Below are 15,765 nucleotides of genomic sequence, written 5' to 3'. Positions count from 1 at the left end.
ACAACGCCGGTCGACGACGACGACTTAATGACCTACTGAACCTCTATTTTATCGGATAGAACATTCTTCAGCAGACTGCATTACCTTGCTTTAGGACAATAAACTATTTTCTACCGTGCTCTGCCGTTGCCTGTTTCGCCCACACCTGCCGTGGCTGCGACTCTGCGCCACGAGCGGGGGAAAGTTGCCGCGTAGGAGTTACGCGTGCGTGTAGCTGGCGCGGAAGCTCGCCTTTCCCGGTCAAGGTGACCCCATATCTTGGCGCCCAACGTAGAGCCGGCTCTTAGAACACTGGATTACTCTGTCTGGTTCAGGGAACGCTTTGTCTGGACTTGGCAAGTGCTAGGCCTAGCATGAATTTTGATTGCTAGGACCTGCGGCATGCTTTGAATGAGAGGTGGATTCCTCTCTAGCATGTTTCAACTGTTCGACATGCTCTGCACATTTTTCTTCTCTGGAGTTTCTTCAGCACGAGAGCCACTTGATCCGCATGGAGGAAGCGCGAGGCCTAACACCCGCGGAGTTGCCGAGCCCGAAGCGACTAAGAACGGTAGCCGCGGCGGTGATTTTTTACTACTGTCTCTGTTTAAACTCTGGGAGTCGCGGGCTGGCCTGGGGCCACGGGTGCCGCTACGAGCTTGCTGGTATTGCAGCTTGGCACCGGGCGCTCCGACACCATCCGATACGGTGGACGCCGGCCGCTCACAAGCTGCTTCGTGTAGTGAGCGGCGTAGGAGCACCCCTCAGAGCTGATGTCTCTTTACGGCTGCGCGCAAGTAAGCCTTCTCGGGTCTCTTTTGTTCAGGGTCGTTTTCGGAGCTGCCTGCACCACGGCAGAAGAGACACGACCACCGGACCATGGTGTTGAGAGAGAGTGCACGTTGCTGCCGACCTATTTTTGTAACCTCGCACGAACCTCGTTCAACTCAAGAAAGGGCTTTGTTCACTCGAACTTTGCGTTTGCACAGCCGCCCGACACATTTTGTTAGCGAGTTGATCATTGCGCCACGAGGCCCTTGAGGACGCCGTTCCTCTCCCGTGATGTACGGTGAAGGAATGCGTAGTGTGTTTAGGTAATCTTGCAGATCTAGTGGAGCCACCCAGGCTGTCCTGTGCACATCGTCTCGCTGCCGCCTGCTGCGACGAAGCCTGTTCGGCGCATCCATTCGGGGCAGGCGTGGCGAGACCAGTCAGCAGTCACCTCTGGCTGCTGGTACCCTGGCGACTGCTGCAGAATCGTGGCCTGCAATTTCATCCGGTCTTCTCTTCGTGGGACGGCGGACAAGCAGTCTACAGTCCATGTCAGTTGTGCCAGCGGAGACATTCACGCCGCCTTCGGAACACCGTAGAAATCTTGCGCGGACGCCGTCGGCGTTACATCCGCTGCAAGACCTGCCTGACGTGCATGAAGACCAAGAGACTCCTCCATACATGTACTTTCAGGCACGTGGACCTATTTAAGGTTGGTGAGACGTGGGGACTTTGCCTCGCGTCTTCCCCTTCGGTTTGCTTTCCCGTGATGCAGCCTCCCACTGCTGGTCTAGAGGAGGAGCGCGCCCTGTGACCCTCCCTAACTAGTTACCTTAACTAACAAGAGAGGGTGCATACGCCGCAGCGACATGAGCGCCACGAATGGCGTGACTGCTGGGCGCGCGCGGGAGTGCACACTCTCTTCGATTCTGGAGTTGCTTGCGTACGAACGTGCCGGCGCGGCTCTCCGCTCTCCGACAGCGGAGCGAGGCCGTGGAGAATGTTCTATTGCGTGCGCGCAGTATTCACGCCGTCCGTGGCGCTCATGTCGCTGCGACGCAGGTGAGACCGGCCGTGGGAGGATGCATCGCGGGAAAGCAAACCAGAGGGAAAGGCGGGGCAAAGTCCCCGCAATAGATATGTGACTGCGCCGTTGAGAGATCTGAAGTATGCCAAGAGACCATAATTATGGGCAAAAGCATTACTCATAACTGTCAGCTCTCAGCACTCACTGAAGAAAGGAATGGTTTGTATTATGGCTGCTCATAAAGCTCAACTGAGTCAGTCTTAGAGCATTTCTATTGCTGTACGACCAAATGCGTGAACGTGTGTTTCCAAATTACACAGCTCCTTCAAAATGCTTCATACGTAATGACTGGCTACTTGGTTGAAATGTGCGACTTGAACGTAATGGCACCGTGCACTCGTTGCAAATCATTGATCGTGTTTCGCTTCCGCTGTCCAGTGCTTGATCTAATCTGCAGCGCACGCAGCAAAGCGTTTCAGTACTGCTCGTTTAATAGTATGTTCAAAGCTCTATGGCGCAAAATTTTCGCCGGCGACACCGGATGATGCGGGCGCCTCATGTCTTCAAGCAGGTCTCGCGGCAGGCCTCCTCCGAATAGAACTTATTTGGACCCAACAGGCACTTCGGTTCCGACGGATCCGTCTGGACGCAGGTGATCCTGCACCGGAAGTTGATGCGGTAAACTGTACCTGTTCAGTGCTGTCAAAGCTAAACGTACATGCCGTTTCTCGAAAATCATGTTAAAGATAGCGCAAGCAGGGCGCAATTTTAGCTGGATATCTTATCGTGAGTGCGCCGTACATCTGTTGAAACTTCAATAGCCTACTATGGTCGCGAGAGGTTGCTGCGGAATAGCAACCTGAGTCGCGGAAGCCCCACCGGTGGCAGCACCTGCCATTGCAGGGCAGTGGCGCATTGCTTAACCGCTGCACCACTGCGCTGCAGGAGTGGCCCAGGTATATATAAATGCAGAGTAGAGAATGACCAATTGCACATGTATGGGCATCAACACAGTAGCGCTATGGCGTCCTTAACGCTTCTTAAGTGTCGCCTCCAATTTTTTGAATAAGACTAAGTTTACAAACCGTGCATGCTTCTGCTTGCTCTGTTACGAGACATCAGTCGTGTAGTTATCAATGCGCATAGCATGCTCTCACATCTCTGATAGCATACTGAGAGAAAATGCGTGTGTTCGGAAGGACCAGGTACAGCAAATATGCCATGCCCCATTTAAGACTTTCCCTGCACAAGGAACAAGAACTGCAATATTTAAGCATTTGGCATGGTCTCAATGAATGACGGTCTTATTTTCTCTACTAGCCGCTATTTAAGCTATTGAGCGTGCCAACTCATCTAACCAAGGTTTTCGTATCTGTTGCATATGCGATTCGGCCTTCGGACGGCAACGCCATTTGTTCTGAGGAGATGTGTGGCCGGTTTTGAATATCAGCCCTGACAACCCACGCAAGGGGTAGCCTCCATTACTGGGGCCAAAGATTGGAAAGGTTAAAAACAATCGCAAATTAAAGCTCTGTAAAAGGAACATAGGCCCCAAGTCAAAGGTGACTCAAAACTAAAGATTTGAAACAAGCGGAGCGTTTCCATCTGTTCCTGGGTTTGACACGGCTGTTAAGTTTGTAGTCATCCATCTGCGCTGGAAGAGGTGATTGTCCGTATATTTTTATGTCTGCGTTCAGTTATCCCCGCGACTGCGCACGGTCTGCGAACATTGAGCGGGTAACCGGACCTTTTCTGGACCGGTCGGGCCAGCACAGGATAGACCATGTGAAGAGACGTGCAAACGTGCTCCACGGGGGTCTCACTGCAGGCCGGGTGCCGTGCCACAGGATTTCCGGCCACGCACAGGTTGTGGCAGTCCTCTTGGCGCTCGAACAGCGCCAGCCTGCATGCCGTGGGAAAGTTTCTGCGCAGTTAGAGGTTCCATACGCGCCAAGGCCACACTGTGGACTACGAACACTCGTTGGTGGAGGACTCCCTGCTATATCTAGCACATGGGATCTACTGAAACCTCAGTAGTCCGGCGTTTTTGCATTTTGCATAAACTGAAATGCGACTTCCGGGGCAGCGTCAGACACTCAGTCTCGGTCTCAGCAACCCAATATGGCACAGCCTTGAGCCATAGTGGTGTGAGACAAAATACAAGACCCTAAAAGCAGTGAACGTCACGGTCGCCGAACCTTACGAAGAGTGGTGCCAAAACAAAAACGTTAATGCTGAAATCGTGTCCAAGAGTGTCCGAAAAGTCAATGTTGCACTTCGTATGAAAGATGGCAGCAGCAGCTCGTGAGGCAAAAATGCGCGACACTACTTTACTGAATTGTCGCAATAGTCTGACTGGCATAAATATTAAGGCGGAAGCCTTTAATGCTTCATCGTTGTAAGCAGGAGTTGTCGACATAAATGTCACGCTTTTCAATTGGTCGAAACGGTCGTGACGCCACAATGCGCGAATTTCAAACTATACTTCGTCTCACAAGATGTTTGCAGCACTGCGGAAGGTAGAGCTCTCTCGTCCAATCAGGGCTGCAGAAACGCAGAAAATAGTCCCTCGAATATTTGAGGAGTGTATGACTATTAATCAAAACAAAAAGCATTGCAACTAAAAACATGATTTGGACAGGTATATTTAAATTGTAGGGAGTGTTTCAATCACTGGTGAAATTACCAGACAAAGCCCGTACGGACACAGCTCTGCGGAGGCCTGCTGCGAGGTAGTGATGCGTCGCCACTTTCCAACATGGCGTCGGTCGAGTCTGTTGTGTCTCCTGTGTGCTCTACACCGACAGTGCGCTGTTTCCCCAAGCAGGCGAAGCAGGTGGCTTTAAATGTTCTTGAAGCGCTTCGCGTCGAGTGCGGGGGCAGTTGGAGTACAAATGCGCTCATCAAGAGGACGGCGAAACTCACGCAGGTGAGCGAGCGAACGCTTTACAAGTGGACAACGGAGACGTTGAACGCGGGCCGAGTGTTGTTGAACGCGGACCGTTTAACGTGCGTTGCCTCTCGCGCAGCACATGGGCTTGTTTTGCATTTCGCCACCATCGACACTCGGCTGCCTCGGCACGCTGGAGTAAATAAATTTATATGCACATGACACGATTACTGAAATTTACTGCGACGCGACAACAGAGGAACTGATGAGAACAGGTTGCGACAAAAAAAAAGTGGGGCTAGTCCCTTTGAAACGGGCGTTCGCCTGTGCAAAAACAAACCAAAAAAAGAATAAAAAGACATCAAGCGCCACCTGCTATAGGTAGAAAGAAGCCACCTGGACATCAGGTGGATCGAACCACAGGCGCGTAGGAACACACTAATGTAGTGCGCGCCATCCTGATTGGACGAGAGAGCTGTACCTTTCGTAGTGCTGCAAACAGCTTGTGAGACGGAGTATAGGCCAATTGTACTTTGGCTAGTAACCATGTAACCACTTAAAGGGATCCTATAGTGATGCTCCAAGTATGCGGGAATGAGTTTAGTTAATTGCTTAATCACCCAATTAGCCTAATTAACCTTTCTAATCAGACCAGAGGAATAAATAAAATCGAGTAGGAAATTGGTCGAGTTCTGAAATCGAACCCCGGTCTCCGGAGTGCGAGACGAGCATGCTAACCACTCCGCCACGCCAGCTCGATGGTTTGGAATGAACAAAGGCACGTCTAGTGAATACGGTGTCTTCGTTCATTCCATCTTCCTCTCTCCCCGTTACGGTGAGGTTCAGGTGTCCACCGAGGTATGCGAGATAGATACATTTCCTTTCCTCAAAAACAAATTTACCGACCAGCAAGGCGTAGAACCGAACGGGCCATGGCGCTTTGTGGACTCCCTGGCAGCGTTGCAAGACGCTGTCGCGTTTCACTCTCAGAGGCGAAGCTTAACATCTTAACACATCAGTGACACGAGCAGCAACACAGCGCTTAAGGCTTTCGCCTCACCGCACTTTAGGTCAATAAAGTGCCCCCCTGAATTTTTTTACAGCGCAGCTCTTTGGCGCCCGTTTCTGAGTTTCGTGGTGTTGCCGTCGCCGTTGTCCGTTGTAACCAGGAGTGGGCACCTCAGTCGCGCTTTAAGCTGCAAAACCAATGGAGCGGGAGCTTAGAAAGCAGAGGGCAAAATTGGTAAGTTGGTTTTTGAGGAAAGGAAATGGCGCGCTACCTGTCACAAATCTCCGTGGACACCTGAACCAGAGGTAAGACGCATAACTGCCCTCTTGAAACAGTGGACACCTCAATCATACTCTAAGCTACGTGGCGGTAGCGACAGATGTGCGCGGCATGCGTTTCATTGACAACGTTGTGCCAGAAACGCGGCGCTGAAGCCATAGGCCTTCTCATCCCATAATCACACTCGCACATTTACCCAGACAAGTACACGGGTACATGTAAATTCTGCCCTCAGCGAGCCAACCTCGCGCATATGATGTGGCGCTGCTCAAACCTTCCCAAACGACATAGCAACATTGAAAATATGGAGCAGTGGGAGGCACTGATGCGCAGCTCAGACTCAGCCGTCCAAGTGGCGGCATGCAAGTGGGCTGCGGAGGCCGCCGGGGCTCAAGGGCTCCCGTCTGCCTGATCCCATCACTCTTCCCTTTTAAATTTGCGCACAAATAAAGTCTTAAACAACAACGGCATTCGTTGTGTTCATTGGAGTTGGCGTTGACAACGTTTTACTCTCCGCTCATTTTAAGGAAAGTAAGTGAGCATATAACTGACTCCCTAGGTCAGTGGACGCCTGAATCTCGCTAAAGGCACGTGGGGTGATGAGAGAGAGATGTGGGCTGCAGGCATTGACAACGTTGTGCCAGAAACGCGGCGTTGAAGCCATAGTTCGTCGGCGTTCATTGTGTTATTTGGCGTTGACGTCGAGAACGTTTTACACTCCGATCATTTTAAGGAAAGGAAGTGGACATAACGGGCTCCCTGGGTCAGTGGACGCCTGAATCGCGCTTATGGGTACGGGGGTTGATGAGAGAGAATGTGGGCTGTGTGCGTTAGCGCTGACAACGGTGAGCGAACTGTTGTTGTTGTTGTGACTGAGAGAAGGATGAAAAGGAAATTGCACGGGCCTGCCACTGACTCGAGCCAAGCCACCACTGCTGCCACGTGCAGATAGAGGAGAGTTAAAAGATCAGAGGAAGGAGAGAGAGGAAAGGAAAGACGCGCGTCGCAGCAACAACCGCGTCCGCCGGAGCGGACGCTGCTCAAAAAACATAAGCGGCCGAAGCCGCGCTCGCCGAACTCTCGCGGTCAACCATTATCTGCCACTAGCAAGGGTGGCAGCGTGGGTGGGGACTTTAATGTAGATATGAAGACAAACAAACAAGAATTGCTTGCCACTCATGTGGGAGAACATCCCGTTCCTCTCGCTCGTAACGCCTGGCCAGGCTGTGACAACCTCGCGAAAACTTGCGTAAACCTCTTTGAGCACCAAGCATTGGTGCAGCAAATCGAGTACATATTTATCTATTTTTCCGACCACAAACCTTTCTTTATGACAATCAAGAAATGTTAGCGTAGTGTTTCTTTATGAAGGAATATCTGTGAAAAATAACAAGTTGTCTTTAATTGTACAAAGGCCTTGCTCGAATTTTTTGCCTCAGTGTATCGAAAAGCTGGAACAACTGATGTGCTGCGCTCAAATTGGCGTTGGCGTCGAGAACGTTTTACACTCATGACAAATGCTTATTACACTAGTTCCTTATGCGTGCGTTCTTTTCCTACTGGAAGTCTTGTTCATTTAAATCAGGCGTTCGCTTGCTGTCGTTCTCAGGTTGAGCTTTCTTTTGATCTAGTCGTTAGCTTTCCTAGAGTAACAGTACATACCTGGGCGACACGCAATTCGAATTCGGGAATTTCCAAGAGTGGCAAGTTCCTTCCTTGAGGTACCACCACTGTCGCACGATGTCCTCGGCGGTGCACCTCTGGAATACCGGCTGAACGGAGCACCTATGCTCGGGTACCTTAACACGGAGATAAAGCAACAAGCCGCTCTTGATGAGTACGTGTCGCTGTTTCACTGTTACGATGCTAGCAGCGCAAAGCGTCTAGTGGGTGCGAGTGTCCCGTAGTGCCATTTTGGTTCAAGCGAGAAAGAACAAAGCGTGACAGGATCATGGAGACGTAAGCCCTGCGACATGCGGCGCGGCGAATTTGCTGTCATGCGCTTGTGCCGATAATCGTTAGACTTGTACGTAATGAGTTAGAGTTGATGTATTTTATTACTTTTTTCTGATCAATTCTAATTGATTACATTTTCTTAAAATTTGTAATGCATTGGTCACTTTTCAGTGTAGCGTCCTCGGTAATCTATATATATTTTGAGTAATCGATTACCAATAATCTGCCACATTTTTTACCTCCAAAAACAGCTGTAACCAGTGGTATAAATTCGGGTGCCTGCACTCAGTGACAATCGCTGGGGAAGCGCGGTATTCTCTTGTATTAGACCAGTTGCTGCGGAGAAGCTGAGCGCGAGATGTCGCCCTCTGCTAGCCCGAGGGACCTCGTCTTGCGCGCATTTCGCGTTTCCCCATGACGTCAAAACGAAATATTATGTTCAGTGACACGGGGCTTTGTCCCCTACGAGCGCTAACAGAGAAGCGCGGAGCTTTGCGCAGCATCGAGGTGGAGGTCTTCGAATGTTAATGCAGCGCACGTCTCCTCCGGCGCGTACATCGACATGCTATTCAATGTCGCTTCTTGTATGTTCACAAGGAACCGTTGAAAAATGCCCAAGAAAACAGAAAAACAACTTCTGGGGAATTACGAACAAGCGTGCTGCAACAGACAAAAGATCAATCAAGCCACACGTGCTCATCGACGTCCGTGTATAATGTTTCATGCAAATAAAAGATGGATAAAAAGTCGTAATAATCGATTACTTCCTTGTAATTATTCAGGTACTTTTCATGGGTTTTTCATGAGCCACTGCAATCGGTTACATTTCAGATGAAGGCATTGTAATCGCAGTCAGTTGCTGCTTTCTGTAGCCTGCACAAGACTAACTTATCTTTCAGTTGGCCATTCCTGTGACGCCCAGAAATAGTACTGTGAAAATGACCACTGGCACGCAAAGTGGAAACAAATGTGTAAACGGACTACAGTAGAACATGTGAAGGACTGCATACATGAGGCCTATGCGTTGCTCACAACCATGGTTACAAGAACTCATTCCGTCCACTAGTGCCAAAGACATCATGTCTGTCTTCAAAATTATTGACCTCGTTATGCCTGCGAAGGCGCTGGTCTGGAATGCGGCGGGCGCTACAGAGGACAGACTGCCAGAAACAGCTAGAGGGGAGAAGACGAGAGGTCACATGTGTAGCGTGACTGTGCGGCAAGGGTTTGCAGTATAAGTGCTGCTCCAGTAATGAAGCGTAGCTTGGTGGCGCATGATCACGGAAAAACCAGCAGAAATCGACTTCAGAGCCCGCAGTGTAACAAGCAGAAGAGGTCGCGATTGCTCTCGCGGCCTCACATTCGGATTCAAAACACATAATCACCGACTAGTGAGGGGCCTGTCGGAACGTCTTAAACAAGGCTGCACTCCATTCCTAGCCTATCGAATCTACCAAAATTGCATACGGGGTACGGACCCCGCACACCGCTACCTTATATGGGCCCCTGCTCATCAGGGGTTGGCAGGAAACGAGGCGGCAGACGCAGCCGCCTACGCGCTCTCTCACCGGGCTGTTTTCTTCTCCCCCCCCCCCCCCCCCCCGATCAGGAACCCGATTTTAATCCGGTCTATACGTTCAAAGATATTACAACCTACTGTCAAGAGAGTCATCGCCTTTACCCTAGCTCTTGTAAAGGCCTCAAGAAGGCGGATTAGCGGCTCCTTCTCCGCCTTCTCACCAACACATTGCTGTGCCCGGCAGCATTAAAACATTTTGACCCCTCCTTTAGCGGCAACTGCCCGCACTGCAGTGCGGTGTCTTCTGACACCTATCACATGGTGTGGTCTTGCCCCTCCAATCCGGCCATTTCCCCCATCCCCAACCCAACCCGGGAGGACTGGGAGGCGACCCTGCTCGGCTGCCACGACTTACAGGCCCAACAAGCCTTAGTCGGGCGCGCCCGGGCGGCAGCCACCGCCACTGGGGTCCCATACTAGCGACCTCCACCTAGTGCTTGTAAGGACCGGTCTCTTACGGGCTGATCCAAACATATCTCCTGTCCCTTCTTAAATGTTTTCACCACCACCGCCACGCATTCACAATAAGGAGTAGGCTGGATGACGCTGGAAACAACTGAATTTTGCTCGGTGAAAGTTGTCACAACGGAGCTGGATACACACTGGGCGTAAGCGACAACGCCTACAAAAGATAACAAAACAAACAAAAAACAGTCATTTGATAGTGCAGGTGTGTTACCCTGCCCATGACAAACTATGTCCCGTTCATGAAATGGAAATTCTCTTGAGGTAAACCGGACCGAGCTACCACTGACGCATGCAGTGCCTAACTTCTCGATTTTAAAATCTTCCAGGATTTCTCGGTCTGTTTTTCTCCGATCGATGATCCTCACATCACTGAAGAGGGGGTTGCAGTCTTAAAAATGGTTGAAATGTTTAGGCAGATCGGCTGTCTTATCCGGTTGCAGGGAGGTTCGGTGCTGTCTAAGCGATCGTTCATACATTGGCCAGTCTGGCTGATCTAGACCTTTCCATATGACCTAGGGAGAGCGTAAACAACATTGGTAGCACATTTTGTGAACATACTCTGGTGCTTGATATTGCTTTTATTCTGTGTGCTCTTATTGGCCGAGATACGGCACACAGTGAAGACAGTTTCGTGGGAGCAGAAAAGGCAACCAGACTCTCTTAAAAAGGTTGCCACGCGATGCGGTGTCAACGTTTTCACTGAATCAGTCACTGAATGAGTCAGCCACTGGATGCCTCGCCGGCAGCTCGATCCGGTTTACTTCAAAAGAATTCCATTTCATGAACGGGACATAGTTTGTCACGTGAAAGATAACATGCCCCTTTGTTGTTTGTTTTGTTACGTTTTGTAGGCGTTGTTGCTTACGCACATGTGCATCCTTCTCTGTTGTGACAACTTCTACCGAGTAAACTTCACTTGTGTTTCCAGCGTCCTCCTGTGTACTCCTTTTAAGGAATGCGTTTATTTCTGCTGGTTTTTCCGTGATCTGCTCCAGTAAGAAATTCTGTGCCTTTGGCCTGCTCCACGGCATCGATATAATGACCCTATGTCGTATGATATTGGTAAAATAATTGTGCAGGCTTTAATACACAACCGCCAAAACACGATCAAAACGTAGCTGATATTTCCGCTGCACAAACACGCAAAAAAAGGGATTGCGCATGAAGCTGATGCTGCTGCCCATTTAGCAAAATAAGTAAATATGTCTGTAAAATATGGCCCTGCCTGCAGGCGATTAGCCCGTCCTCTGGAACCGCTGTTGGCTGTTTGCTCAACACCGTGAGTGGAGCGCCTATTTACAAGACTGCACAAGCCGCTGTGGTGTATGACGTGTGGCTGCAGTGTGTTGTGGTTGAAATGGAGATGTATGGAGGGAGACCTATTTTTTTTTTGTTTGGGGGGGGGGGGGGGGGGGGGGAGGGCGGACCATATACATTTGATGCCTATTACGCGTTCCACCGTAAAGCTTTAGCGCGTAATAAGCGTCATGCACAACCAACTAAGCACCGTACTCGCTCTCTTAGCAAATCCATTTGACAATGAGTACAACCAATTCATTCCGCGATCGCTACACTACATTCCTACCTGGTCCATGCAAGCGAGCCTGCATTCCCGGAAGGACTTGAACCGGTTCACTCCAGCCGGGCAGGGCGGCGGCAGCTCCCATGTTTTGGATCGGCACTGCTGGCTCTCAGAGTCGAAGAAGAACTCATGACGGCTGTCTGGGGTGCACGCCGCAAACTGCGCCTTTGCAACGCATGGACCGCTTGGCTGTAAGTGCAAACGCGGAGAGCCACTAAAAATGGGCTCTAAGCTTTGCCTCCTAAAATACTCTTTTATTCCTGATCACATTAGCAGCTTTCACCTATGACACTAATTTAGCGACCGTCTGATCGAATGACTGCTTAGCAAGTGGTTAGCGCGAAAGAACATGCCTTCCCGCACACACTCAGATAGCCCTTGCCCATGGTGTGCAGCGGTCGGCTTCAGACCAATACTTGCGGGGCACATGAAATCGGATAACGCGGTCCTGCGTTATGTGATTCGTCTTCATAGCCGTTTTGGTTCTGGCAAACAAAGAAGCAGGCCTCAATCGTTCTTTACCGCATTTTAGAACGGCGGTAAAACTCGCTGCGTGGATATTGTTACGTGGCGGCCAGCCTAAGCACACGACATAACGAGGGATGGCAATGAGATGATATAATGGCTGCTGGCATAGCGCGAGCACTCCGACCATCGCTGGCTACTGCCAGCTTCGTCTAGTCCGTGACGCGACCCGAGGCACCGAGCGATCATACTTACCGCGAACCAGAAGGATGGCACCAACAACAAGACGATGGGCATGTCAGAATGGTTAGACGTAGCAATGCCGCGCGCGCGCGCGCGCGTAACGTCGGAGGAGAGAGCCAGCAAACGTGACACGTCGCCATAGAAACGGAGAGGCTGCCGTCGCACCATCTGTTTAGGCGCGGCGGCGGCTCCTCGAGGAGCAGGGGGGTCCACGGACCACGCGACGAGCGGTTAGGCCTGGCGTAGTATTGCTTTCGCAATGAAAACGTTCAGGGCGGTGAACAGCTTCGCACCTCATCCGGAGGTATAGCCTGCGGAGCGTCCATCTGGCCAGTGACGTTGTTGGGCGCGTCCGAATCACTGTAGTCCACCGTCGTAGCATCGGGTAGGGTTGAAGCACGCATGTCAGCCTCCGTCTGAATGCGCTCGGTGGGCAGCAGGATGCGTGCCAGGGGCTTGACGCTCACCTGGCGAGCCGCATCGTCCTCGTCGTCAACCAGAGTGGCCACGGCAGGCTCCTGCGACCAAGAAAGACGGCGCTGCCTTCATTTCCCCACTCTTCTCTGCTCAACAGATACACGAGAGATATGGCGGTCTTGACGGTGCAGGTAGCATACGAGAGTTCGCGCACAGCTCCCGCCCTCCCCATTCGACCGCGTTCCACGTGTCGCTCGTGGTAGTTGAGGACGTCCGCGCCATGGACGAGAATGACGCTGGTGAACAGTCGCAAGGTTAGGCTACATACAACATATACTATATCCTAGAAAGTGAACATTTGGCGGCAGCCGCCGCAGCTCAGATGATACAGCACCGCTCGCAAACTTCGAAAGTCGTGCGTTCGGATCCCACCGGCGGTCTGTGGCTTTTCTTCTGCCTTCTAATAAATTATCTCTTATTCACAAAGCAAACACAACACTGATTTGCCATTAACAGCACAAATGAAAAAAAAAAAACATTCCCCTGTGCTCTTGCGTTCCAGTGACTGCTAGCTTCTTTCATATAGTCTGTGGAAATCTTTTTTGCTTGCAGATATACGGTTTATGGGGCTTTAGAAGAACGTCAATTTGGGCTGGATGGTGCATTATTTGACACTGAAATGGCAATAGCGCTACAGCAAGAGGTACATAAAAAAGACTGACGCAGGACATACACTGACTTTAGTTAGCGCATGTCCTGCGTCAGTCTTTTTTGTGTACGTCTTGCTGTAGCGCTATTGCCATTTCAGTCTCAAAGGTTTATGGGGATCCAAGGTCCCATAGCGACTCCCATATAGCGACCCATTCCTCTCATCATAACCTTGCTCGTATTCTTGTATTACAGTACTCTTCTCAGTGTATTTATTGTACTGAAGTGCCATCATCAGTTTGATGACACGATTGCTTTATTTATTATTGCCATTTGTATTGCATGTTTTGCCTTTATTTTCTACTCTTAAAAAAAAAAAAAATTAGCACTGAACCTGTATTTGTATGTTTTGCCCTCTCCGGTAAAAATCCCAAGAAGGGATTGACAGTATTCCGAAATAAAATGAGTGAGGCTGTAGTGAAATGTCGGAAATTTCGACCATATTGGGTTCTTTAACGTGCACTGACATCGCACAGTACACAGGCCGGAATTCGACCGCCGCGCCCGGGATCGAACCCGCGTCTTACGGGCGAGCAGCCCAGCGCCATAACCACTGAGCCACCGTGGTGGCTTGCTTGCAAATATACAGATCACAAGATATGGAAATACCGAGATCAACCCAACGCTCATCGCTCCATACTTTGCGCCTGCAGATAATAAGCGACATCAATCAACCCAGACCAGCACCAGATAGGCCAATTACAGGTATACCTGCGTTACTGAAGCCATAGACCCGGCCAGAAGTGCAAGCTAGTAGTTCTTTATTAAGACATCTTTTGACTTGAACAAATTTTCAAGTCGTTATAACCGGTTTCGCACTTCATGCCTTACACGATCTATGCGCCTGCTTAACCAACTTAGGCGGAGACGGATAGCCAGAATTAGCCTCATATACCCGATATGCGGAGATCAGCCTCCGTGGTTTGCCGTCGTGACAAACGATATCAGGAGTCATTTCTCGTTGCGTCGCGGAGGCTGTTCGACAAATTAGAGTGCATCACAAGTTGGTGACTTTGAAAAAAGTATGGCATACTGCGCCATACTGTGCCATACTGTGAGGCTGCACAAGGGCAAAGAGAGACGCCGCAGTGGAGGACGCCGGATTAATTTATAAAATACATCAAGTCAGCGCACTGACAGTGGAGCACACGGCAGTTTTTGCGCTTCAGCTCCACAGAAATGTGGCCGCAGCGCCGGCGCAGTTCGATCTCTCGTCTTTGCCCTGAACGTCTGTACGCTATAGACACTAATGCATGCGGTGGCTGCTTTGAAAAGTACCATATCATTAAAATTAAATTGCATGAAACAATTACGCCTCTTTGCATCCGTCTAACAGCATAAGGGCATGCTTCCTTGCAGCCTTATCCTAGCGGTTCTCCCGCAGATAACTACCGCGGCTGTTGCAAACATACTGTTGATCCACGTACACCCTGCGTTCGGGCTCGGCAAGCGCAACCAAGCTGACCTCAGGCGTCCCGTTCTATTAAACACTCCGCACATAACAATATGCGTCTAAGCTGTCAAATGACCAAGGTACCTTCCACGCATCTCTCTCGCTGTCTGGAATCAATATTGTTCACCACGCACCTCTTCGGTCCGAGGTGGCATCGTCACCAGGTACAACGCCACGGACAGTGCGCTGAGGACCAAGAGCAGGCAGCCAATCCTCAAGGGGTTGAGTAGGCTTCGGTTAGCGCCGGTAGTCGAAGGTTCCTCCTTGGACTCGATGCCGGTGCCCTTCTTGATGGAGCTGGAGCTCAGCCTATGCAACGGAGACATCCTGCAAGCCCTAGTCCTCGAAGGTTGCTCGATCGGGGCTCGGTGAAGCAAATGCGTACGCGCTGCTGCCTCTGTTGCAGAGCTCGTGCAGCCTGCCGGGCTCAAGCGAACCGACCACGAGCGGACAAGAACGCGAAATATCCTTGATGATGATGATGTCCTCAGGCTTAATGTTGTTGTTGCCTTGGTGGCATGACACATACCCACGACGGGTGATTGGCCAGGGTTCAGTGAGCAGAGACCAAAGAAGGTAAATTGGTGCCAAGCTAATGGATTAACTTTGGTTGCCAAGCTAATGATTTAACTTTGGGCAAGAATTCAGAGGGATTAAAGATGGAATTATAGATTAAAAAATAATAAAAAAATGAATTGGTAAAAATGAACGGTCGTAATGATTAGAGAACATAATACAAGAAAAGTTGCTGAATGATTTTGCAATGCGGATATTACGGATGCCATTAGCAAGAGAACCTGCCGGTAGCAATTATGTAATTGTGGAGGAAATTGCAAACTTGATGCAATGCGTAACCTCTGGCGCTAGCACCGAAGGAGAGAAGAAGCGGAACCGACAAAATGAGTCCTATTCGAGTAATTGGAAATTCTAGATATGTCT

The 15,765-nt window shown here is 50.3% G+C and overlaps 1 protein-coding gene across 1 annotated transcript; it reads right to left on the bottom strand.

Annotated features, from left to right (window-relative positions):
* Positions 1 to 2,182: 2,182 nt before the first annotated feature.
* Positions 2,183 to 15,304, bottom strand: LOC149341951 (uncharacterized). Its single transcript, XM_089542048.1, has 6 exons — positions 14,961 to 15,304; positions 12,542 to 12,766; positions 11,544 to 11,729; positions 7,618 to 7,754; positions 3,525 to 3,680; positions 2,183 to 2,435 (listed from the first exon to the last, which is right to left on the bottom strand). Exons 1-6 carry the CDS (start codon positions 15,150 to 15,152, stop codon positions 2,333 to 2,335), a joined length of 999 nt encoding a protein of 332 aa, XP_089398174.1. The 5' UTR covers positions 15,153 to 15,304; the 3' UTR covers positions 2,183 to 2,332.
* Positions 15,305 to 15,765: the final 461 nt, after the last annotated feature.

This window comes from Amblyomma mixtum, chromosome 5, assembly GCF_055824585.1.
Source record: "Amblyomma mixtum isolate Tamu chromosome 5, ASM5582458v1, whole genome shotgun sequence".
NCBI lineage: Eukaryota > Metazoa > Arthropoda > Arachnida > Ixodida > Ixodidae > Amblyomma > Amblyomma mixtum.
This window is presented reverse-complemented; position numbering and strand designations above follow the sequence as displayed.